This window comes from Nyctereutes procyonoides, unplaced genomic scaffold, assembly GCF_905146905.1.
Source record: "Nyctereutes procyonoides isolate TBG_1078 unplaced genomic scaffold, NYPRO_anot_genome, whole genome shotgun sequence".
Lineage (NCBI taxonomy): Eukaryota > Metazoa > Chordata > Mammalia > Carnivora > Canidae > Nyctereutes > Nyctereutes procyonoides.
Genome location: NW_026575033.1, coordinates 11,133,025 through 11,159,743, shown reverse-complemented (window position 1 = coordinate 11,159,743; position 26,719 = coordinate 11,133,025). Strand labels below are relative to the sequence as shown.

General features: G+C 38.7%; 1 protein-coding gene across 2 annotated transcripts; it reads left to right on the top strand.

Annotated features, from left to right (window-relative positions):
• Positions 1-394: 394 nt before the first annotated feature.
• HSPH1 (heat shock protein family H (Hsp110) member 1) lies at positions 395-26,325 on the top strand. Of its 2 annotated transcripts, XM_055317303.1 has the most exons (18): positions 395-859; positions 3,302-3,359; positions 5,614-5,754; positions 6,471-6,593; positions 8,715-8,814; positions 9,979-10,112; positions 10,509-10,753; positions 11,718-11,946; positions 13,589-13,695; positions 13,952-14,085; positions 16,145-16,353; positions 18,004-18,135; positions 20,664-20,801; positions 21,672-21,797; positions 22,975-23,082; positions 23,179-23,298; positions 23,692-23,853; positions 25,425-26,325. In XM_055317303.1, the coding sequence occupies exons 1-18, from the start codon at positions 753-755 to the stop codon at positions 25,629-25,631; spliced, it is 2,580 nt and encodes an 859-aa protein (XP_055173278.1). In that variant the 5' UTR covers positions 395-752; the 3' UTR covers positions 25,632-26,325. The 2 variants fall into 2 exon arrangements, with proteins under 2 accessions (XP_055173278.1, XP_055173277.1); XM_055317302.1 differs by lacking the exon at positions 18,004-18,135 and having other exon boundaries at positions 614-859.
• Positions 26,326-26,719: the final 394 nt, after the last annotated feature.

The window sequence follows — 26,719 nt, the reverse complement described above, 5'->3', positions numbered from 1 at the left end:
CCGGCCAGCCTCTCAGGGCCGCACACCATCACCCGCTAGTCAGTTGTAAGGATTACGATTTTCCCAGTCGTTCTTCACTGTCCGTTCTATTAGGACGGCCCAGAGCCTGTGGCTCGGGCGGGCGGGGACGTAGGTGAGCCAGCCTGGTCGGCTCGAGCCAATGGCGCTGGAGCGGCTTCTCTGCCACTATGGCAACCGCGGCCGTCCCCGGAGGGACCAGCCACCCATTGGGTAGAATCTTTCGAGAAGGCTCGAGAAGGAGGAAGCGGAAGTGGCACGTGGAGGGGCCGGTGGAGGCGCCGGTGAGTAAATGCCGCAGATTCTGGAAAGTTCTGATCAGCGCGATACATAAGGCTGAGCAATTGGGACCTCCCCTTTTGGGTCTGTAGTTCAGCCCCGCGCGGGTGAGCGGTGGGTGCAGACCGCGGCAGTCAGCCCGAGCCTGCGGAGCGACCCGCGGAGACCGATCGCCGCCCTCTCCCGCGCCTACCGCTCCGAGAGCCGCCGCCGTCCCCGGGGAGCCGGAGGCGCCAGCCAGGCCGACAGTCCGCGCGTCCGCCCGAGTGACAGGGAGCGGCCGCAGTCCGCGGGAGCCGCGCGCGGCCGGGGCAGGAAGCGGCTGCCGAAGGAGCGGACGGGCCTCCGGAGGACGCAGCCCCAGAGCCGGAGCCGGAGCCGGAGCCGGAGCCGGAGCCAGAGCCGGAGCCCGGGCGGAGGCGGAGGCGGAGGCGGATCCGGATCGCGAGCCGGCCATGTCGGTGGTGGGGCTGGACGTGGGCTCGCAGAGCTGCTACATTGCGGTGGCCCGGGCCGGGGGCATCGAGACCATCGCCAACGAGTTCAGCGACCGGTGCACCCCGTAAGTGGAGCCTGCGGGGGCGCTGGGAGAGGTTCTGGAGTGAGGGGAGAAGGCCGGCGGCGGCCGGGGGCGCGTGCGGGGTGGGGGTGGCTGCGGAGCGCCGGGCCGCGCGGAGGGCGGTGTGGGGGAGCGGCGCGCCCCTCCGGAGGTGCGGGTGCGGGTGCGGGCGCGGGTGCTCGCCCCGGAGGAGCGGCGGGGGCTTGCGGTCGGGCCGCGAGCGGGAGTGGGGTGGGGGGGTCTTGGCGGTTCCCGGGGTCCGCGGAAGTCCTAGAGTGGCGTGGCGCGGGGCTGCGGGCGAGCCCGGACTTGGTCCCTTTTCTTGGCAAGCCTCGGTTGGCTCTTTCCGCGGCCGCCCCCGTTTCCCCACGCGGCTTCTCCGAGCTCGCGGTGCCGCCCCCAGCTTGTCCCCCTCCCCCCGAGCACATCTTTGCGCACCGCAGATGCGGGGCTGCGGAGTCTTTTCTTCCGCATTGTGGATCTCGAAACGAACGGAAGCTTCCAGAGCCTCTGTGCTGCTGCTTCCCAGCGAGCGGGCGGATTGTTGTTAGCGACCACGGAATCTCTCCTTTCATTGAAGCCTCGTCCTGCGCACTCCCGGTTGCTAACGCTGTCAGCCTTAGTGCCTGGGCGCGTTTGCGAAGATGGAAACGTCCTTTTGCTCATTTTCTGAGAGCCATCCTAAATCGTGTTGTAGTTTGTTGATTTTGCACAGTTTAAATAAAGGAGGTAAAGTGAAAATCGCACACTTTGTGCTAGAACTCGGAGAGGAGTGTTGTCACTGAATTAAATGTTATATTCTACAGCGGCATGGGGTGGACAGAGAGAACATTTTATTAAAGCAACTTTTTCTCTAGGGGCTTGTTTTCTGGAGATAATACATGCAGATATATCTGCGTGTTCATTGATGAAAATAATTGCTTACTTCTCCGGAAAATTAATGTAGATGTTTGTATTTAAATGCCTTAAACCCAAGGTAAAAAACGTAGAATGAGAGAGTAAGCCTAAAGGTAAAATGACTGTATTTATGTCACTATTTGAGTACAGATGGCCATTTATGAAAGTGCATGGAAAATAAGCAAAGATTGGACAACGAGTAGCATTGGAAAGACTTATTCTGTGATTTTACCTATTTGCAAATTTACAGTCTGTTCTTTAGCTGTGTAAAGGGCTCTATAATTGCAGTGTAGTAGGAAAGACAGTATGTCAGGCTTTTGTGCTTAGGTACAGTTTGTATCTTTGTTTTCTTTGATCCAATAAAAGGAAGAAAAGCTGTTCAAATGAGAGTAGGAAAAAATTGGGTATGTAGCTGTAGTGACCACTGTGAAACTAAGGACGACAGATAGGTCTATAAAAGGTAAACAGGGGCAGCATTGGAATTCCTTTTAATCTTTTGATATAATAGACGTTTCACTTATTTGCTTTGGCTACTATTAATTTCAGTGTGGAAAATGAGTTAAGTCATTCTGCAAGTGAATAGTTATTCTGAGCCTGGAATGATTCACTGTTTTTGGAAGGTTCTGGCCTTTGCTTGAACACTTCTCTGGCTTTTAGGATGCTATTTAGCACCTGCTCAGATAATTTAGGTCTAGGGTATCTCCCTTTATAGCAGATTTGAAGTTGATTTAGTCTCATGTTTAATATCCTCCGCATATTCCCATTTTGTTCAGCGCTCCTACCTGCTTTCTGATTTAAAACCTAATTTGCTTACCTTCTCCTGATAAGACTGTGTGCTCTGTGGTACCACTCCATTTCCACTGCAGAGAAGCCTGTCTCACAGAAGTCATTTTTCATCTTTTCAAGGCTCACTTAATGTAACTAATTATTATTCACTGCTTTCCCTCAACTCCGCTCTGCTGTGGTACTTGTTCTGCATCATTTTTACTTGGCTTCCTTAAGTAGAGTCTTCCATAGAGGCCCGGCCCTCTCTTGTGCTTTTAGACTCTAGAAACATCACTTAGGCACACTTCTTTGGGTTTATATAAACCTTTTGATTCTAAAGAGGCTGATGGTGTATCAAGACAGCAGTGGGTTTGACAGTGACACTTAGATTTATGTGGAGTTGCCAACCAAAAAGTGGAATTATAACATATATTTTGTTAATTATGTGTCCAAGGACAGGTTAATAATGTCTTTTATTCAGAGTATTTTCAGAGTTGGTGTCCACTTCCTAATAATTGGGGACCTGGAGAATTATACTAGTATTTGAAGTATTCGCAAATGCCCCCTGAACCATGAGCAGAGTTCTTGGGTAAGATGGCCACCTGGATTGGCAATGAAGTGGACTTCCACTGAGTGTCTGACCAAAGCTTTAGAGTTCAAAATTGTGCTATAGTTGTGCTGCCCTCCTCCTCAATGGATGAAGTTTCTATATTGTCAGTTTAAAGGTATCCATGTCTATGCCTTTTAACGTTTTTAAGACATTGTCGTTTGTATATCTTCTAGATCAGTGATTTCATTTGGATCAAAAAACAGAACAATTGGAGTTGCAGCCAAAAATCAGGTATGTTCTTTAAGAGAATTTCAACGTAAAATCTGAAAGGCATACAAAAGTATGAAATATCTTGGCTCATTTGAGTTTTAGAAATGTAAGTATTTATGAGCCCTTAGATAGATATTTTTCCTTCTGTTCCCTTCCTCTTCCTAAGATCTGCCGTAACTTCCTAATCTGCCAACTTTAATTTTTAGTAATTTTACTACCTTCTAGTTTGATTTTTAAAAATTATAAATAAGGCCCTTGAAGTTCTTTTATACGGATTTTTTTATGATACACATTTAAGAGTTAAAGATTCCTTCTAGAAGTTCTGTATTTAAAAACATTTTCAGGGATCCCTGGGTGGCACAGTGGTTTAGCGCCTGCCTTTGGCCCAGGGCGCGATCCTGGAGACCCGGGATCCAGTCCCACGTTGGGCTACCGGTGCATGGAGCCTGCTTCTCCCTCTGCCTGTGTCTCTGCCCTCTCTCTCTCTCTCTCTCTCTCTCTCTCTCTCTGTGTGTGACTATCATAAATAAATAAATAAATAAATAAATAAATAAATAAATAAACAAACAAACAAAACATTTTCAGGTTACTTAATAATTAGGGTAAGACTGGAAAAACTTTCTACATAGACCTTTGCTATTTTTAGGGGTTATCTGTCAGATACACTTGAAATGTACAAATGTGAAGTACGTATGAAGTACACGTGAGATTTTGAAGTCTTAAAGGGAAATAAGTATCTCCTTCATATTTTATATTTAGTGCATATTGAAATGACAGTATTTCAGATCTATTAGGCTTTAAAATAGGCTACTAAAATTAATTTCTCCTGCTGCTTAACATGACTAGAAAATTTATGTATGCTCATGTTATAACTGGTGGGCCCTTATGGTTGGGGAGGAAAAAATAAAAGTTAAAAGAGCACGAAGTATGAAATATCTCCTGAGAGGCTTTTGAAAAGAGCCTGAAAAAATTATTTTAGATACAGAAAATAGTACTGCTGAAGCAGAAACAAAACTCTAAATCCCGGAATGCTATAATAAGGCTAGTTGGGAGAGATACAAGATAAATAAAAAAGGAAGGAAAGAAGGATAGCTATGAACGCTCAAAATGACATATTCAAAAGGATAGAGACACATTAGCGAAGTAACTCTTCCTAAATATGGCCATTTAGAATATTGATAACCAGACCTAAAATTCTCTTGCATTTTTTTGTGGTTATATGAGGAGAGTCCGTTGAGGCTCAGATCCGGTCTATAGGTTACTAGATACAGTTCAAGTCAGTTTCAGAATTCCAGGGAATTTTAGTGTATAAATGTGCTTCAATTCCATGTTATTTGGAAAACTAGCACTGCCAACTTGTGGTCTTCCTTTAAAAGAAGTGGACCAGAGGAAACAGTAAATACTAAATTGTTTTGGTATTTTCGTTACTTAAGAAGTCTCAGCTTTTAATCTTTGAATTATTTCTGTATTTTAAATAAAGTTCCCATTGCTGACTTCTGCGAGTAAAATATCCTTTGAAGTATGGGTCTTTTCATTCCAGAGCCTAATCATAAAAAATATGCAGTTGAAGGCATTCACTTAGAAACTTCTTGAATTTTCCTTGCCTCTTTTGCTTTTTGGTATAGATAATTAACATTCCCAATTATTATCCCAATCTATGTATTTTATTACACAAAAGGTTTATCTTGACCAATTGGCAATTTATTAGGCTGTTAACAATTACCTTTTTGGGGGCACCTGGATGGCTCAGTAGTTGAGTGTCTGCCTTTGGCTCAGGTCGTGATTCCAGGGTCCTGGGATCAAGTTCCACATCAGGCTCCTGGCAGGGAGCCTGCTTCTCCCTCTGCCTATGTCTCTGCCTCTTTTTGTGTCTCTCATGAATAAAGAAGATCTTAAAAAAACACACACACACACAATTAACTTTTTTAAAAAAAGTAATTTGACTTGTAGTGCTTCTAGATCTCCTTATTCATTTGTACATTAGGTATAAAATTTACAATCTTAGTGGGGAGAAAGGCTGAAATAAACGGATGCAGTTGATTTGTTCAGGGCTTTAGTTTCCCCATCTTAGATTTTATCTTGCAGATTTTTAAAAAGTCTGGTGACAGTATCGCCTCCTGTTCCCTCTCACTGCCTACCTTCTGGCATTTCCCAGGGTTGTGGAGAAAGTTATTTATATTCTTAATGGTTTGAGTTGTACAGTTGACTTTTTATAAAATTGTAATTGCTGATGTTCAAATTAGAAAAAAATTGAAATTTCTAATTTCTTTTGCAGCAAATCACTCATGCAAACAATACAGTGTCTAACTTCAAAAGATTTCATGGCCGAGCATTCAATGACCCCTTCATTCAAAAGGAGAAGGAGAACTTAAGTTACGATTTGGTTCCAATGAAAAATGGTGGAGTTGGAATAAAGGTAATATAACCGAGCAACCTTAGAATACTTAGTAGGCAATGGAATTCACCTATAGAAAAAATGCTTAATTCTTAATAAATATTTAACTCAATTTCTTAATTAGGTGAGGTTTTTGTTTTTTTGTGTTTTGTTTTGTTTTGTTTTTGTCCAGTTGTTGTAAACTGTAGGTGTATGTTCTAATGTCTGAAAATTATTCAAGTGGCATATACTGCTGTAACTTAATTTGTGTCATAACTTTCATAACTGTTAAAATTTAGGTCACCTTAGTGGTGGTTAAAAAAAAAAATCTCAGTTGTGTTGTTTTATCAAACTAAAGTCTATTCCATAACAGCCCATTTGTGGTTGTTTGGAGAGCAGTAATGTAATGCAACCAGAAATCTGTTTTTAAACTTGCAGAAGGATCTACACAAAGTAGTATTTGTCATAGTGATTCATTTCTTCAGTTAGAGCGGAAATTTACTGATTTCTATAATGTTTTGACTAGTACTTTGGATGGAGGAATAATCTGCCCTAGCTTTTCTTCTGCTCCTTTGCATTTTCAGAGAGAGTTTATTGTTTTTTGGGGGTTCTTTTGGTTTCCCTTTTCTTTTTTCTTTTTAAACCACTGCAACAATAAAGATTTTCTGGAACAGAATATGTAATAACATTTGGAAGTTCGTATTAGCATGTAGCTTTAAGTACTATAATGTTTTATGCATTTTCTTTCCTCAATATAGGTAATGTACATGGATGAAGAACATCTCTTTAGTGTGGAGCAGATCACAGCCATGCTGTTGACTAAATTAAAGGAAACTGCTGAAAACAACCTCAAGAAACCAGTAACAGATTGTGTTATTTCAGTAAGTAGAATTCAGCAAGGCAATGTGTTTTATTTTAATTTGCCTTTTTTGCTACTCTTAAGTATCAAATGTGTGAAACTGTTCTATTACTAGAGATCAGAATTCTACTGGACCATATTACCATAGTATTCAGGAGCATTTCAGAATGTTTGAGTGGTGTTTTTAGCCGGAAGTTGCAGAGGTTCTTGACTGGATGTGCTGCATATCAGAATCTCCTGTGAGGCTCTTTGGAAAAAAAGACTGATTGGTTGAATCAAGAGATGTTCTAATACACTGAGTTTACACATTGTTAGACAATTTGTATGCTTTATGGGAGATTTTCAAAATTGAATCATCAGTTGAGAACAGGTTGATTAGGAGGTTTACAATGTCCCCTAACAGTAGTGACAAAACTTAAGGTTTTTAACACTGACAAGCCTGTTACCCTCAATGGGCAGTTGGTAGGTTATCAAGGAGTATTTGAAATGGACAAAAGTCATCTTTTATTTGAACACTAAAAAGGCAGCTGTAAATTCTGTTCTCCCAGATGTCTGTGGTTACTCTTTGATCCGCTGTGATTATACCCTGGGCTAAGGCCGTCTGTGTTGGACTTAACCTACATCATGCATGGTCTTTGTATTATAACATAGGCAGGGTGGCCTGCCCAGACCATTCAGAAGCTTTTACGGCAGTGTATCCTAGGATATGAAAGAATAGAGACAGAGGCTTTAAAAATTTCTCCTATTGCCTGTGCAGGACAGAAGGTATTCTACTAAAGGAGTATCTGGCTGTCGTTTGGAAAAAATAATATATGGTAAAATTAAAGAATTATAAGTCAGTGGTTCTTCCTTCCTTTTTTGCTTTGTTTAAATAAGCAATATGGAAAACTGATGAAAGCAGTGTTCCTGATTTGAAAGGTGAGCAGAGACCCACTTCTGCTCTTGCCCCTTTCTGAAGCAGCTACAAATACTTTGGGGAAAAAAATGAAAGCCACTATACTAAGTTTTCTCTTCGGTACTTTCTAGTTAAGTGATTCTGTGGCTGTATTGTTAGATGTTCCTCCTAAAGAGTGTCCTAGTTAAAGTGCTGTCCTAGAAAGTCATCAAAAGAATTAACCTAGCTGTAGGCACAAGTCAGCACCATAAGAAACTACATCCTATCCGTGAGCTGTTTTTGCTCTTTTTCCTTTTAAGAATATCCACAGGCTTTGCCTAAAAATGTTTTTGTAATATTAACAGGTCTACAGAATTAGAATGTACCCCGCCATTTATTAATGCTTGAATGCAATAAATAGCAAAACTATAGGGTAGTGGCATATGCTAGAATTAGCTCCATATTATCTTTAAGGTCCTGCAGTATTTATCTGTAGTTCAATTATATATTTAACATTAAATTTTGACTTAGCATTGTGATTTCCAGCTGTCAGAAATTTAAGATTAGCTTAGAAATGGTATTGCATACACTTAAAACTTTTTTTTAATATTTTATTTATTCATGAGAGACACAGAGAGAGAGAATGGGGTAGAGACACAGGCAGAGGGAGAAGCAGGCTCCATGCAGGGAGCCTGACGTGGGACTCGATCCCGGGTGTCCAGGGTCACGCCCTGGGCCAACGGCGGCACTAAACCGCTGGGCCACTGGGGGGCTGCCCCAAAAAACTTTTCTATTAGACAGAATCGGCAATATTAGCAAATACTCCTGATTAATTTTTATTTTGGTTTAAAATTTGGTTACAGTAAAGATTACTTTAATAATACAATTAGGGGGCAATTTTTTTTAAGATTTTATTTATTCATAGAGACAGAGAGAGAGAGAGAGGCAGAGACACAGGCAGAGGGAGAAGCAGGCATCATACAGAGAGCCTGACGTGGGACTCGATCCAGGGTCTCCAGGATCACGCCCTGGGCTGCAGGCGGCGCTAAACCGCTGCGCCACCGGGGCTGCCCAAGGGGGCAATTTTTTTTTTAATTCTTCTGAAAGTTAAGATGCTTTTACTGGAAACTAAGTCTGAAGTTCTAATGTTTTATGGCTTCACTAGGCACCTATTTAGATGGACTGTTGTTGATTTATTATAAGTAAGTGGTTGTGAGGAATTTGTATGCGTATTCTAGACTAGTTAAAATTTTCCTTTCTTGTTCCCAGGTCCCCTCTTTCTTCACAGATGCTGAGAGGCGATCTGTATTAGATGCTGCACAAATAGTTGGCCTAAACTGCCTAAGACTTATGAATGACATGACAGCTGGTAAGGAAAATAAACTATATTTTTGTGTAGAAATGAATTATACTATCAAAATTAGAGTTAAGACACATCAGGTACCATCACCAAACACTTTTTCATGTATTTGTAGAAAACCTAGCCTATTAAAAAATACGGGTTAGATTTGAAAGTAAAGAATTCTAATAACTTTTCCAATGCTTTTGTTTAATGAGAAATTGTCACTTTACCAGATGTGAGAATCTGTTTTCATTAAGAAATTCTTTTATGTATGTATTTTAATCCTTTAAATCACGTGTTTTGGATTTAGTTTTTTATTTCCTTACATGGTTTTTATACTTCAGTTTTCTCAAAACCTTAGAATTTGGGGTTTCACAACTGCCTTGACTATAAATATTAGTTAAAAAAATTTTTCCCTCTTATATTTCCTGCATATATGCAGTTAGTCATTTGATCATTCATCTTCTGTCAAATATTGACTTAAACTGTATCATTTGCCAGGTATTGTGTACACAGATATAGTGGTAAGCAAAGCAATCACTGTTCCTCCTAGAGCCTTTACTGTTTTTTTATGATTATAGGTGAACAAAAAGTCAGTTACAATTTAGTGTATTCAGACAAAGCAAGTAAGACTTTTTTTCCAGTGTGTATCTAATATATATGTTTTTTAAAACTCTTAAAGCATCGATAAAGATGTGTTCTCAAGGTATATGTATCTAAAAATTCAGTGGTTTCAGAGTTTGGAAAAAGCTAACATTCTCTTTAAGGTAGATCATTTATTTGCCTTGGGTCTAAAAAGAAACTAATAGGAACTGCAGTTGCTGTAGCTTGTGTATTAAATTCTTAATTTTTTTGGATAAGCAGTCTCCTGGCAGGTTGTGGTTCAAATGTAAGTACTGTGTAATGAGCCTGCTACTGTTTGTGGTTACATTTCATTGTATTTGCACCTTGTACATTTTCTCTGTCACATCTCTTCATACATTGGAAAGTGATAGAGCATTGTTCTAAAATCAGAAAGGGAAAAAGTTATTGATGCCATGAAAATTAGTTCAAAGTCAGGTAAAAAAGGAATGTGTTCACCTTTAAGTGTTTGAAGTATAGTCAAGTTTTCTGCATGTATAATAATTTTGGTAGTGATGAAATTCGTGAGAAAATGTGAGCCAAAGAATTGAAATAATTATTTTTTTGTAGTTGCTTTGAATTATGGAATTTATAAGCAGGATCTTCCAGGCCTGGATGAGAAACCTCGGATAGTGGTTTTTGTTGATATGGGACACTCCGCTTTTCAAGTGTCTGCCTGTGCCTTTAACAAGGGAAAATTGAAGGTAAGTTATAAAATGGAACTCAGTGACAAAAACATATTAAATGTGTTGTATTTGTCATTACTTAAAGCGACTGAGCTTCTTGACTTTGTGGTTCTTGGTAATGAAGAGTTTTGGGTAATATCAACAAGGTATTATTCCTAAGGTTGCTGTCTCTAAAGATGATGTAATTATTTTAGCATATTTGTAAGTATACTTGCTTAAGAAAGAGCAGTTTTTTAAGATGGTCTTGTATGTAACCATTAAAAGTAAATCAGCGATTTAGCGTTTTGTTTGGATTTCATGTTGTAATTTAGATAAAAGTTTTGATTCTATTAGTGTTTGAGTAGCAATATTTAAGATTCTAATTAAAAATATGATTGAAAATAACCAGATTATTTGTTGTTTTAACTAAATTAGGTACTGGGCACAGCTTTTGATCCTTTCTTAGGAGGAAAAAACTTTGATGCAAAATTAGTGGAACATTTTTGTACAGAATTTAAAACTAAGTACAAGTTAGATGCAAAATCTAAAATTCGAGCACTTCTTCGTCTGTATCAAGAGTGTGAAAAATTGAAAAAGCTAATGAGCTCTAACAGCACGGACCTACCACTGAATATCGAGTGCTTTATGAATGACAAAGATGTTTCAGGAAAGATGAACAGGTGCGTCTTGCATTCTGCTAGATTAAATAGAAGGAACTTCTTGCTGAAACTACAGCCCAGATGTTAATCTAGCTGTGGTGTTGAGTGTCGTGGCCCACATTTCAAGATTGTATCTATACACTAGGACTGTTCACATCACTAGAAACTAGGGTCACTTCTGCAAAGGGGTGGTTTATTTATTTTTTTAGGGCAGGGAGGGGCAGTGGGAGAGACAGAATCTCAAGTAGTCTCCTTGCCCAGCACGGAGCCTGGCATGGGACTTGATCCCACAATCCTGAGATCATGACCTGAGCCAAAATCAAGAGTTGGATGCTTAAACAACTGAGCCACTTAGGCGCCCCATGCAAAGAGGTTTTTAAAAAACATCTTTGCTAAGTGCCCTCATGTTGGAGGTTTTTTTTTTGTTTGTTTTTGTTTTTTTTTATATATCATCTCTTAGTATTTCTAGGCCAGTAATTGAATAATGGTTTCACAAAAGTTTTTGGAGTAAAACAGCAATCTTAATATAAAAGTGATTTTTTTGGGGGATCCCTGGGTGGCGCAGCGGTTTGGCGCCTGCCTTTGGCCCAGGGAGCGATCCTGGAGACCCGGGATCGAATCCCACGTCGGGCTCCCGGTGCATGGAGCCTGCTTCTCCCTCTGACTGTGTCTCTGCCCCTCTCTCTCTCTCTCACTGTGTGCCTATCATAAATAAATAAAAAAATTAAAAAAAAAGTGATTTTTTTTTCCAGTAATACCAGTAGAACTAGTTTTCTCCCCCATTTCTTTTCTGTACCTGTTTTGTAGATGTATATATTTTTTTAAAGTTACAAATTATAATACGTTAAACTTGGCCCATGTGGAATCAAGGTTGTCTAAGGAAAAAAAAATTCACGGAGTTAATACTGTTTTAAAAAATTTTGGACAGGATACTGGTTTAAGATCATGTTTCTAAAGATTTATAGTGTTCGTCTTGTTTGCCAAGGGCACAATTTGAAGAACTCTGTGCGGACCTCCTGCAGAAGATAGAAGTTCCCCTTCACTCACTGATGGAACAAACTCAGCTCAAAGTCGAAGATGTGAGTGCTGTGGAGATAGTTGGAGGCACTACGCGAATTCCAGCTGTGAAAGAAAAAATTGCCAGATTCTTCGGAAAGGACATTAGCACAACACTCAATGCAGATGAAGCAGTAGCTAGAGGGTGTGCACTACAGGTACTGCTTTCTTGGCCCTTCTTTCTCTTGGGGCTAATTCTTTAAACCCATTTCTACTTTATTTCATTGTGGTGGGGTCATATAGTAATAAGCAAGGCCCTGCGTCTAGTTAGGTAACACAGGGGAGTTCACTTCTAAGCACATCCACATGGCTGTGGGGAAAAAAGGATCTTCAGATCTGGAGGATTGAGGAAATTTTTGATTAATGGAAATTGGCAGCTGATGTTTCTTAAGGAAAAGGCATGATTCTGAGGGCACACAGGAAACAACAATAAAGCACGAATTAGCTATGTGGTGGTGACAGTAGTTCCCAAGCGCAGAGAGAATGAGAACTGCAACATGGTGTAATAAGGAAATGATTTAGGACAAGATTTGCAGGGCTAAAAGTATTTGTTAACAAGTGATTCTAGAAAATAACTCCTCTTCCTCCAAACTGATTGTAACTTCCTTATCAAGTAAGAGGGCCGCTCAGAGGTTTAAGTTTGTTCAGCAAAGCAAAAGCACCAAAACTGGAAGTTACTGATAGGAAAATGACTACTTATATTTAGGATAATAATATAGTCACTAAGTAGTTTTAACTAAAGTTTCAAGGTAACTTCTTAAATTTTAATCTAGTTAGCACAGTTATTTTTAATACAAAACAGCAAGAGTCTTTGTACACAAAGATCTTTGGAAGGAGTATACTTAGTACTTTAAAAAAGGAAGACTATGTTGATGCTCATGACTGCTGATAAATCCACTGGATCCTTGGGATGCATCATGGAGTTTTCCTTTTTGCTTTTTCCTTGATAATGGAGTATGCCTTTTTCTCTAATTCCCCGGAACATTGGAAATGTATGTCTATAGATGTAGAGCTATTCTGGCCTCTCTTTTGAAGGATCCTGTGCTAATCAGAGATTAACTTTTAGTTTAGTCGTGTAGTCAGTTTTATATGATTAATCTAAATCCATGTGTCGATGGGTGTTATCCACCCCAGATTTGAATTTACCATTGCTTCTCTTATAAAATTACCTAAAAATACGAACATTTTGGGTTTTATCTTTTTTTGACTTTCTTAAACATTTGAAAGGTGATGTGGGCAGAGCTGTTTGTGGATATATACAGAGATTCAAAAGCGATACAGCTTATGATTGAAATTGTTATCAGGGCATTTTTGGCAAGGCCAGTGATTTATTCCTAAGCTCCTATGAAAGTTGCTGTTAGTTAATAATTGTCCTAAGAGTCATTATATTTTTTTTAATTTTTTTAAATTTATTTACGATAGTCACACAGAGAGAGAGAGAGAGAGGCAGAGACACAGGCAGAGGGAGAAGCAGGCTCCATGCACCGGGAACCCAACGTGGGACTCGATCCCGGGTCTCCAGGATCGCGCCCTGGGCCAAAGGCAGGCGCTAAACCGCTGCGCCACCCAGGGATCCCTAAGAGTCATTATATTATCTGCCTATATTTATTGATTGGCTTAGTACTTAGATATTAAAATCCTTTGTACTTAAAATGACTTCTACTGTAAGCAATTCTGAATTTGAGTTTAAACATACCATCCAATTTGAATAGAGTTTTATATTAAAAGGTGAATGTAGTTTTTCATGATCTTACAGTAATCCTTTTTCTTTTCTCCTCTTCTTTTTTTTTTTTTTTAAAGTGTGCAATTCTTTCCCCGGCATTTAAAGTTAGAGAATTTTCCATCACAGATGCAGTTCCTTTTCCAATCTCTCTGGTGTGGAACCATGATTCAGAAGATACTGAAGGGTATGTAACGGAAGATAACTTTATTCAGATACTGTATTTTAATATGGAGAAGAAAAATTGACACAAATGACTTTTGCAGTTGAGGGTCTGATTAATCTGTTTGGGATCTTTAACAACCAAACCTATCAATATTTCTCTCCTTTTGGTGTAAATAAATCGCGAAGTAGAATTGGTGAAGATTTCAGAGCATTTCTTTCATTTTGTGTAGCATAATCTTAAGTGCTTGGAATACTGAATGCCTTTTTCTTTCCTCTAGGGTCCATGAAGTGTTTAGTCGAAACCATGCTGCTCCTTTCTCCAAAGTTCTCACTTTCTTGAGAAGGGGGCCTTTTGAGTTAGAAGCTTTCTATTCTGATCCTCAGGGAGTTCCATATCCCGAAGCAAAAATAGGTAAGTAAGTTTTGTGTGTTTACACTTTTAAAGACTTGATGTGCCAATGTAAAATTTTTTCTCCTCAGTGATGTTGAATGGAACATAATTCCTTGTTAAAGGCATTGTCAGTTTAGAATAATGATGATGGAGAAATCTCTTCCTTTTATTCATGAATAAATTGCCTGTAGAGATCAGCTTGCTTATAGTGCTGCTGTTTCTTCCATGTGTTTGTGTTTAGGGACAGACACATTAGTATTTTTTTTTCTCTTCTGATACAGTCTCTACTTAAAGGATTACCACTTATTTTTATTCATTTTTTTTTTTAAGATTTTATTTATTTGTTTGACAACATGAGCGGGGGGGAAAGGGAAAGGGACAGACTCCCAACTGACCAGGGAGCCCAATGCAGGGCTTGATCCAGGACCCCGGGATCATGACCCGACCTGAAGGGAGATGCTTAACCAACTGAGCCACGCAGTCGCTCTCTATTTTTAATATTAACCTTTCTTCTAGGTAGACTGTTACTTCCAGTTTAAAACCGTTGTGACAACTTCTCAAATGTACCTTTCTATTGTAATCCTTTTTTGGTACATTTTTTGTACATCTTTTTTGGTACATTTTTCTTGGAGAGGTTTGATAATATCCATCTCTTTTGACTCTTGATAACTGAAAATTTATGGGAGATATCTTCCTAAGCGGCCATGTGTCTTTTCCAGGCTGAGGGTAAAATTTGCCAGTATTGCTACATCTGTTGAGGGACTCACCCTTGCCCCACACCTTTTCATAACAGTTATTTGAAGAAGTCTAACCTGAAGAGTTATGTTTTCTTTCTTATTGCTTAACACTAAAAATATTCTGATGCAGAAGAGTTTTTTGCTGTTATGTTTTTAAACCATTTTTACGAATTTATTGCTAAGAAATTAGAGAAATTGTTGAATAGAAACTAAAATTTTAATAGGTTGGATTCTATGCATTAATTCTCCATCGTGCAAAGAATGAAATCCAAACTTTTCAGTATGACATTAAATCGATAGGTTATCACCAAAACTGAAAAGCTTGCACATACCTGAAGAATGATCTTACATCTCTCTCTCCTTTAACTCATCTTCGCTTGGAAGCCCCACAGTAAATGCTGTTACTTTAGATGGGTCTTACAGTAATTATTTCCTGAGGGTCCATTGATTTGATCATTACTGAATACCTATTCCAGCATCTTTCACTGACCTGATAATTAGATCTGCAACTTTCTGTGCTTGTGTAGACAGCACCTGAAATTTGAAGATGTCAAACCCCCATACATAGTGCTTTGCACATACTATGTTCCAAATACTTCATTTTGGTTTAGCAGCCTCTGAAATAACAAGACCATTGGAGATGATAGCTAACGCCTACCACTTGGTTCTGTAGTTTTACGTGCTCACTGTAAATACTTACCGACTCTATCTACAGAAGCACACATAGGTTAAGTAACTTGCAGTAGATTACACAGCTAGGATTCTAGTCCAGAGACTCTGGGTCAGAGTCCATACTCTTAACTCCTACTCAGTAATGTTCTGGAGCTATTGTATTTTGCATAATTATTTCAGGTTTTGATAATAGGTTTTATCAAACCTCTCCTATTGAAGGCATAGGAAAATGTTTTGATTATTCAGTCAGAAAAACAGTATTCCCTAAAGACCCTGTAGGCTTAAAATGCATCTGGTGCTTGATATTGCCTGAGATCTCTGCCTTTTACTTGGTGTAACAGATTTTCATGTCTAGTTTGTGCTTACCCATCTGGAGAAATAGGGTAGGAGGATGCAAGGACTATTTATCATTAGTGTCTTACAGTATCTATTAAATAAAAATCCCAAGAGTGCTTTACCTTTGAAGGTTTTCTGGCACATTGAGAATAATTCCAGGCATTGAAGTATACCATACAACTAAGTTTATGTTTGTTATTTATGTCTTAATTCAATTGGTAGAGAAAATGGGAGGATTTGGGAATAGCCGTACTTTCAACTGTATTTCTTGGCCTATGTCTTCTTTACAGACATTTAGATTCACTTCAAAAATTGTCAATTTCTTTTTGTTCCAGGCCGTTTCATAGTTCAGAATGTTTCTGCTCAGAAAGATGGAGAAAAATCTAGAGTGAAAGTCAAAGTGCGAGTCAATACACATGGCATTTTCACCATCTCTACAGCATCTATGGTGGAGAAAATCCCAACTGAGGAGAATGAAGTGTCTTCTGTTGAAGGAGACATGGAGTGTCCAAATCCGAGACCAGCAGAAAACTTGGACACTGATGTAAGTTTGTGTATAAGCCTTTGAGTTTGAATATATATTTGACTTAGCTCCAGAGGAAAAGAATTAGAGAAGGGTTCTCAAAAATGTTTTCCTTAATTTTATTTAGAATTTTGGGGAATAATGATAGCAGTTGCTAGATGGTGCTAATGTATAGCCCAGAATTTGGTGACTTCTGCTTAAATTCTGTATAGCTTAATTTGAACAGGCACATTATATAATAAGACTGTAATAAATGATTACAAAATAATAAAGTATCTCTGAATTTTTTTTAAGGCATTGACCACATATTGAGAAAGCAGTGTTGACTGATGATTAAGAAAAAAAGAAAAAGACTTAAAAAATTAATTTGGTGACATATATACCAAATATTAAAGCTGATTCATAAAAAAATCTATTGCAAAATTGACTTAAGTATTTTAAGACTTTTTTTAAAATTTACATGATTTGTTATATTGTGAGAGGAAAGGGAGATATATTGTGAGAGGGAAGGGAGAGAATTATCTGCATGGAATATAGAAAGTTACCATTTATATGTTTCCAGTTAGCATGAGTGCAGAAGAATTTAAAGAAACTTTGAAATAAATTAGCTCTTAGAGTTTACTTCTGGATAATAATCAGAAGTAGCTTAAACGAAGAGGCAAGTGGAACAGTGTTCTAGTTGAATATGATTAAGTGTGGTATCCTGTGGTCAGACAACTCTTATCCCTAATTATCATTTTTAGAACATTTCAGGAACATTAATATCTGAGCCTTAGTTGTGTTCTCATTTTTAAAAATTTCAAAATAATGCATTGAATGATCAGTGCCTTGTACTTTTCCATTTGGCTACAGACACCATTATTCTAATGCCTGTTGTATCAATCTCTTAGTATCTTTTGGATCTATTTACATCATGAGTGCCTTGTTTCAGTATACTCAGTACCTGCCTTAGAATCTTGAAGCTCTGAAAGAAAAATTTGAGAGACTTCAGGGTGGGCAGAAAGTAGGTAACTTAGAATGTTTTGGGCTTCTCCCAAAGATGAGAAGACTATAGCAAGCACTGATTGAGGGGATTGAGGTCTACTAACATGTTGTAGTGCATATTCTTTATCCTGAGTTCTTCTGAGTTGGAAGTAGCTGGATCACAAAAAGAAGGTGAGAAGAGAGGAGTCTTGGGTATCTATCTGTAAGCTGAAATGATGAGTCCCTGAACTACTGATAGCTGGTTCCTTTATGCAACTGTTCAGTTCATTGAAATGGCAGTAAGTCGAGCTGCTGATGGTTGCTGGTGAACTTAAGTTTTGGAATCTTGTTTCTGGGAGAGAGGCCTGGAGTTAACCTCTTTCTTCTGCTTTTGAGAGTTAATAGCTGTGTAAAGTGAGGTGAAAGTTTCTTAAAGGAGAGTTCTTGATTGTCATTCACATCAAAATGCCTACTGCTTGGTTATTTAACAATATTAACTGCTATCACTCAAAGAATTTCTTACAGGTTTAAGATTCATAAGGAGTTTTCAAATATTTTGTGTTTATTTTGCTTTTATCCAGTATCTGTTCTCTTCCACCTACTAAGATTTCAGAAATTGAGTGTACTGTCTTTGGTGCCCTATAACCTTTTAAATTTATATAAGTACACCTGCTTTCTACATCCTTTGTGCCTGGGCTTTCATTTCAGAAAAATATCCAGCAAGACAACAGTGAAGCTGGAACACAGCCCCAGGTACAAACTGATGGTCAACAAACCTCACAGTCTCCCCCTTCACCTGAACTTACCTCAGAAGAAAACAAAATCCCAGATGCTGACAAAGTGAGTGACTCTTCTAGTTCATTCCTTTAGACAATGTTGCAACATGTGATCATTAATGATATCATTAAATCTGCAGTTTCAAGAGCAAGCACCAAGTTACCTTATTCTGTATAGGGTTTTCTAATTTTTTACATGTTTTTCAATTAAAACGATTTAGAGGTGCTCAAACTCAACTAAGAGAATTGAATATCCTGCTTTAGACATGAAAGCTTCTCTTGATTAACTGCCACTTCAAGCACCAGGAGGCAAATGCATATTATTTCTTGTCTTCTCTAATGCCAGAGGTATCTGCATGTGAGGGACAGAAATCGATACATTCCTGTCCTGTGTGATGAGTTTTCACTTGAATTAGTCTGATGATAAATACATGGGCTATAGGAGTCTAGTAAACTTTTTCTCCTGTCAAATCACCTGTCAAATTTAAGTTAATGATGATGGTCTGCTGTTAACCAGATTGTACTTCAAAGTCCTTTTTCTTTGCCAGGCTTCCACAGTATGTATTGGAAGCTAAATTCAATATTTGTGCTTTGTCCCTTGAAAAACAACAGCTTCTAATCAGACTTTTAAAATTCATAGTCAGATACTGGAAAGTTCCTATTGTTAATTCAGATCATTCCGTGCTTTGCAGAACTTCACTCTTTGTACAGGTTGCTTGTTAAATTCCTAGCCTTTCATTAGTGGTTTGTATTTCTCTTACCTTTAGATGAATTACAGACTTGTTCATTGGCAAATATACATTTTACACTTGGTAAAGTTTCCAGTTTTTACCATGCCCTGACTGGTCCTGTGGGGATCCTCCTATGAGCTTTAGTTCCTGACTCTGAAAGCTGCCTTTCTGTCCTCCACAATGATGGTGGTAGAGCAGCATTGCTTTCTTTGCCACAACAGCTTAATGTCCCATCCCTCCCCTTCACTTAGTATTGAGTATTAACTGACTTGTGCTGGTAGTCTCAGTGCCTGTCTGGAACATGCCATTGGGTACTATCTAATGTTCTTAGTTGTAAGTGGGACTGCTGGCGTCAGGCCTTTTGGAACGTTCTCACACACTCCTTTGGAGGGTTCTTTATGCCTTGTCGAGTGCCATTTTGTAATAATGTTGGTTTAGTCAGTAGTTGGTCTTAATGTTGTACCGTCAGAGTCTTATGCTGACTTTAACTGCCACATGTGTACTGTCATCCATTTGTTTATCAAATATCCGTCGTACGCCTGTGTTTTGAGAGGTATAGGTGTCCTCTAATTCATTTTCTTTGTGGTCTGTGCCCCCAGAGCATACACAGTATATTGATGGGTTCTCAGGTGCTCTAGGGTGAAGAAGACATGGGGACTGCTGCTGATTGACTAGATCCTTGCTGGTGAGACAACTGGCTACACTTCTGAGACCTGTGACTTACAGGAATACTGAACTAGAAGTCTGAGAAAAAGGAGTTCTAGTCCCACATCTGTCTTTGCCATTTTAGGCAAGCCACTGAACCGCTTTCAAGTTCCAGTTTCTTCTATGAATTGCTTAGAGTTCTAACAACCTTTTAACTTGCCAGAATTAACCAGTGGTGGTGCTCATTATAATGATGAGTCCCTCCTGCTTGACCAGTTCAGCCAGTCAGGGTGTATGTTTTATTCCCTCGGTTATTTTCTGATCTGTTTTGCAGCTGAGTTTCCTAAATTGTGGTCTTTGTCCTCTCAACTGGTAGGAACCTGTAGAAATGGGAAATACATAGAAAAGTCTTGGAAAATTAAAAGCCATAGGAGATACTTACTTCTTTAGCCCTGTATTTATGTATTTTGAAAAATCTGCAGTAAACCATTAGAATTTGCTGCATCATTTCATTTTCTGTTTTAAGGCTCTTTTATCTCTTTTTACCTCCCAGAATTGCTTGTGAAAAGGGCTATGACTGAAAGGCAGATAGCGGGCGGGAATAAGGATATTTATATGTATACATACGTATATGTATGTATATACATATATATGTATGTGTGTGTGTATATACAATCCCCAAATTCAGGAGGAAACTTCAGAAGGGACTCATCAGTGTAGTGCTAATTGTAATTGAAGCAGGTATAATACTGGGATATAGGGACTCAGGACTGTATCACAGGAATAGAATTGATTCTAATATGCTTAGCATTGGTCACAGTCTATCTTAGTTACTGTTAGATTCTAGACTGGTATTTAAAGATGTGATAATTTAATAATAGTTTTGGATTTTTTGGAGTCCTGAACATTGCTTATGGGGCTTAAAAATTAAGGACCTATAAAGAAAAGTGTTAGCAGGAGAGATTAAGTTTAACATGCAAAGAGAAAAATATCCTGGTGAATTCTTGAGGAAAAATATGACTTATTTCACTTGTAATTGCAGGCCAGCTTAAAAGGAGTGGGTGGGAATTAGATGATCTGCACTCTTCTAACTTAGAATTTTAGGGGCTTTATTTTTGCCTAAGTCATTAGTAAGTATGATAGGGAGATTTTGCTGTTGTTTTCAAGGATTATTTAAGAATTCCCCCCCCCCTTTTTTTTTTACCCCTTTTCTAAGGCAAATGAAAAGAAAGTTGACCAGCCTCCAGAAGCTAAAAAGCCCAAAATAAAGGTGGTGAATGTTGAGCTGCCTATTGAAGCCAACTTGGTCTGGCAGTTAGGAAAAGACCTCCTTAACATGTATATTGAGACAGAGGTAAGTACTACAGGTAAATATTTTCCATTCTGGAATCTATTAAGTAGTTTGGCCCTGTTACCCATATTTGTAATAGAGAAATAGCTGTACTTCTTTCTCATACCCCAAGTTTTATACAGTTTTAGGAATAAGATGAATCCAAAACCAGTGGTTCTTTAATTTTTTTTAACAAGTTTTAATCACAGTTTTGCATCCTATGAGAGAGATGTATACCATAGATCATTCTGTGTGATAGATAATTGATAGCCCAAGTTCTTGGAAGAAATTGGATGCCAGGATGTCCTAGCACAGGGCACAATACAGTTGGTATCTCAGGCCACATTAAATATTTCTGTTAAAATACATTGTACCTCTCTGTAGTCTAGAGTATGTGAAATAATTTGAGATTTGCTTTTGTTGTTTTGTTTTGTTTTAGTGAGATGGCAACGTGTTTCAAAATTTAATAATCATACCTCGTTAATATTTCATAAATAAGTAAATAAATTTACTTATAGTCCTTGATTTCAAATATGGTTCCAGCATCCTATGAACATTATATATTGGCCAATATTAATCCCAATATGAGACAACCATAGAATGATCTAAAAGAAAATTAAAACGAATTGGGTTTTTTCTTTCTTGGTATTAAACCTGAGATGCAAAAGCTATGTAATTTATTGCATAACTTTAAAAAAATCAAAACCCACTATGTGTATTTAGTAAATGAAGAACTTTGTAAGATTTGTTATGTTTCATGAGTTATAAATTAGAACTGTTAACACTTTTTTGTTTTTTTGGTATAATTGTTGATTTACACTAGAGTCTAGTTAACGTTTAGTTACAGACAATAGAAGATTAAGGCTGGAATTAACCTTTTCTGTTTTCTGACAGGGTAAGATGATAATGCAGGATAAATTGGAAAAGGAAAGGAACGATGCTAAAAATGCAGTGGAGGAATATGTGTATGAGTTCAGGGACAAGCTGTGTGGACCATATGAAAAATTTATATCTGAGCAGGTATGTGTGGAGCTCTGTTCTTATTTAGGTAATCTCATAAAGTGTTTCACATCAAATTTGACATGTATGTTTCTACTAGATTATCTAATGAGCTTTCTGAGAACAGAAAACTTGAAACAGATTGTATAAACAAAGTCCTGAAGAGAGGCTTATTAGTGAGGTGTGGTTTTACTCTTAACTCGTCCCAATGACTTTTTAGTTTTTACCATCCAGAAAGAACCTATCAAACATTTATTCAGAGTCATGACACTACAGGTATGGGGGCTAGAAGGAGAAAAAGGGAAAATCCTTGGTTTTAAACACCTCAGACCTTTTGTTTCTATTTTTTGTTATGACTCTGGTTCCCTTGGTTGGTCATGGTCATTGTTTTATCCCATAAGACTTATTCCTCCAGTCATTCCAAAGTTGATCGGGCACATTATTCCCTTTAGGCCTTTTCTAAGCTCCCACAGTTGTCGTGTGGCTCTGAGTAAATCCCAAAAGCACAACTGTGAAAATGGGGCTTGGAAAACAATTGGCAGGTAGAAATTTGGGATGGTTTTGGGATTAACTCTGGAGTTAAAAGAATTGAAACTTAAGGGTCAATTTTAGTTCTAGGATCCTTGGGCTACCTTGTAATACATGTTAGTTTTTGGCTCTGCCCTGACATTTCCTGGATTTCTTATAATCGGGATTCTGAAGGAGAGATGACCCAAAGCAGGATAGGCCTCCTAAGGATAGAGTAGAAATACATTACGGGAGTTAGTTCGGAATGATTTTTTTTCAGTGATGGAATTGTCAACTTGTCTCTTTCCTTTCCAGTATTGGATAGTTGTGGGAGTGATTAGAAAGTTACTTAAGACCTAATTGCTTTGGAGAGCAAGATCGTTGCTCTTCCATAACCCTCCCCCCCCCCCATTCCAATGTACAGATTGTCCTAGAGTGGACTTGTGAGATATATTATTGTTAAGTCAGTAAGCGGAATTACTGTTAATCCATCATGTAAAAAGTATGGAGCTACTAGTGTTCATTGCTCCTTGATCCTTTTCCATAAGGAGAATCCAGCTAATCAGAGTGCCTTCTGAGAAATAAGATTGGTGACTTCGTTTTTAACACATCTAGGATGACTCTGTTTTGTTATGAAAACTTTCAAAGTAAACTTACCACTGATACACTGACTCTCACATTACATGTACAGGATCACCAAAATTTTTTGAGACTGCTTACAGAGACAGAAAACTGGCTTTATGAAGAAGGAGAGGACCAAGCTAAACAAGCCTATGTGGACAAGTTGGAAGAATTAATGGTAGGCCCTTCTCTCCCCCTAGAAAGCACTGTGTTTTAGACTACAGACTTTGGAAATGCAGTTAAACAAATGTTAAGTTATTACATTTTGTTTTAGAAAATTGGCACTCCAGTTAAAGTTCGGTTTCAAGAAGCTGAAGAACGACCAACAGTGTTTGAAGAATTGGGACAGAGGCTGCAGCACTATGCCAAGATCGCAGCAGACTTCCGAAATAATGTAAGTCTTGTATGTTGTAAGTTACCTTAGGTTTTAATAAGCTAATAGTAAGTTGAGGAACCTTCACTGTGAACACATCTTCTTAAATAAGAAATTTGGTATTTCAGACCAGAGGTAGTTTTGAACTTCATGGAAAATTGGGCCAGGTTAGAGGTTACTGTTAAATACTTTTTTTAAAAAAAAAATATTTATTTGAGAGCATGAGCGGGGGTAGGGCCAGAGGGAGAGAGAGAAGCAGACTTCCTGCTGAGCAGGGAGCCAAATGCGGGGCTTGATCCCAGGACCCTGAGATCATGACCCGACCCAAAGGCAGATGCTTAACCAACTGAGCTACCCAGGCACCCCACTGTACGTAATTAAGTCTACAGAATGACCATGCCTTTTTCCATTCAGGATGAGAAATACAATCATATTGATGAGTCTGAGATGAAAAAGGTGGAGAAGTCTGTTAATGAAGTGATGGAATGGATGAATAATATCATGAATGCTCAGGCTAAAAAGAGTCTTGATCAGGATCCAGTTGTACGAGCTCAGGAAATTAAAGCAAAAATAAAGGTAGGCATTACTGTCTAATGTTTACTGCTGTGTATTCTTCGGGACTCAAGTTGCAATCATGTGAACTTTGTTTTTAGGATTTCATTTATTTATTCATGAGAGAGACAGAAAGAGGCAGAGACACAGGCAAAGGGAGAAGCCAGACTCCCTGTGGGGAGCCTAATATGGGACTCGATCCCAGGACCTCGGAATCATGCTCAACCACTGAGCCACCCAGGCATCCTGCAATCATGTGAACCTTAAATAAGCTCTTTCTTTGATCAATCTTTTACCTCCTCCTGATTGAGACCAGATTTCTGAGTTCATCATTGATACTACAAAATATTGAAGACCTTATATGCTTTTCTTAAATTTCCATTTCTTCATTATTCATTCAAAATTTCCATTTCTTCATTATTCATTCAAAAACATATTTGTTGAGCCCCTACCACATGGTAGCCATTGTTCTCAGGTTAATTTCAGACAAAGTCAGTCCTTGCCCCTGTTGCAGTCATCTGGTTCGAGGAAGGCTTGTCAGCAACAAGTATGAGAGGAAGTGTATCAGATGGTGTCACATGCTGAAGACAAAAATAAAGTAGACAAAAGGGTTAGGAGATTCTGGGCACTGGAGGAGGACTCAGAATGGTATTTTATCAAGAAAGGCCTTGCTGAGTGTGTGAGGCTCTGGAGAAAGTTGAGTAGAAAACCAAAGAATGCTTTCCATCTGGAAAAATGTTCAAACACAGTGAAAGAGTTGTGAGCCTTTTGTTTTGTTTTTAGATTTTACTTACATATTTTAGAGATAGCGAGCAAGCATGCATGCTAGTTTGGGGGAGGGAGGGAGAGAGTATCCCAGGAGTCGTGCAGACATGGGGCTCGGTTCCAGGACCCTGAGATCATGACATTGGCTGAAATCCAAGACCCCGAAGCTCAACCCATGGAGGGAGCCACCCAGGTGCCTCCAAGAATCGTGAGCCTTTGAAGTCAGGGGCTATAAGCTTGAATCCCTGTTCTTCACTCACTAGTTTTCTTGATCTTGAGGTTGAGTTACCCAACCTCTCTTGAACCATCTTTCCTCTTGCATAGGTGGGGATAATAATTTCTACCTTTCAATATTGTTGTGAGGTTTTTTTTTTTTTTTTAATTTTTTATTTATTTATGATAGTCACACAGAGAGAGAGAGGCAAAGACACAGGCAGAGGGAGAAGCAGGCTCCATGCACTGGGAGCCCGACGTGGGATTCGATCCCGGGTCTCCAGGATCATGCCCTGGGCCAAAGGCAGGCGCTAAACTGCTGCGCCACCCAGGGATCCCTGTTGTGAGGTTTAAATGAAGTAATAAGATTTGAGTTAGTACTTTTAGTACTTTGCAGGTTCCTGACTCATCATAGAAAAATATTCAGTGCTCTTTTCTCTTTTGATCAGAATTGAAGCCATAGTTTTGGGCAAGTGTAATGGGAAAATTGAATTCCTTGAGATGTGTATGATTGGGATTGGTAGAAAAGTAACAGTTCAGGTGTGTTAGGAAAGTAATTGAAAATGACTAGATGGATCAGAGTTAACCTATTTATTGGTTTTCTTTTCCTTGCTTAGGAGTTGAATAACACTTGTGAACCCGTCGTAACACAACCCAAGCCAAAAATTGAATCGCCCAAACTGGAAAGAACTCCAAATGGCCCAAATATTGATAAAAAGGAAGAAGATTTAGAAGGCAAAGAAAATTTTGGTGCCGAGCCTCCACATCAGAATGGGGAATGTTACCCTAATGAGAAGAATTCCATTAATATGGACTTGGACTAGATAATATTATGTTGGCTGAGTCCTTCAATGAATAAAATATTTTTGCCATAGTATGTGATTCTACATAACATACTGAGACTATTTATATTTTCTTTTTTTAAGGATGTTTAGAAATTTTGTGTATTATATGGAAAGAGAAAAAAGCTTAAGTCTGTAGTCTTTATGATCCTAAAAGGGAAAATTGCCTTGGTAACTTTCAGATTCCTGTGGAATTGTGAATTCATACTAAGCTTCTGTGCAGTATTACCATTTGCATCACTAAGGATGAAATTGACTTTTGTCTTTTGGAGAAACTAAAACTGTACTGCTTGTTCAAGAAGGCTGTGATTAAAATCTTGAGGCATTTGTTCCTGCCAAGGTAGTTTTCTTGCATTTTGCTCTCCATTTCAGCATGTGTGTGGGTGTGGATGTTTATAAACAAGACTAAGTCTGACTTCATAAGGGCTTTCTAATATTAATTCTGAAAAATAGAATACAACTTTTTGCTTTGATATTAAAAATCAATGAGTAAAGCAAAAGCTTAGTGAAATGTGTTAGCATGCAGAACAAAAACTTTCAACTATATCTCTTGTTATACAGTACATTGTCATGTGGAGGTGTAAATTGGAAGAAATGTTGATTCTGTTTGTAACTGATATTGTGAAGCCTTTTATGAGCTTTAAAATAAAGTTCATCTTATGGTGTTATTTCTAAACGGTTTTGTCACTAACTCCAAAATGGAATCAGGGGTGGGGAAGGTGTATACATTGTAGCAGAAATGAAGTTATTTAGTATGAAAATCTGATTCTCCTTTTTTGCTGTTATTACATGTGCTTTCTCCTGATAGAAAAGTAGCATATATTTATTATAGTAATTTTTTTTAATATATAAAGTTGAATATAGCCCTAGCACGGGGCGGGGGGAGGGGAACATTAACTTGTTGCATATCCTTCAAGCCTTGTCTTAGTAATGGGGATGTGTTGGGACAGGTATGCGTGTTACATGGTTGTGTAGGCTGTTTTTTAAAACTGTATAACCAAGGAAAGAAGTGAATATAGTCAGGTGTTGTAACTTCACTGCTTTCCTGAGTCCCAATATAAAGACATACA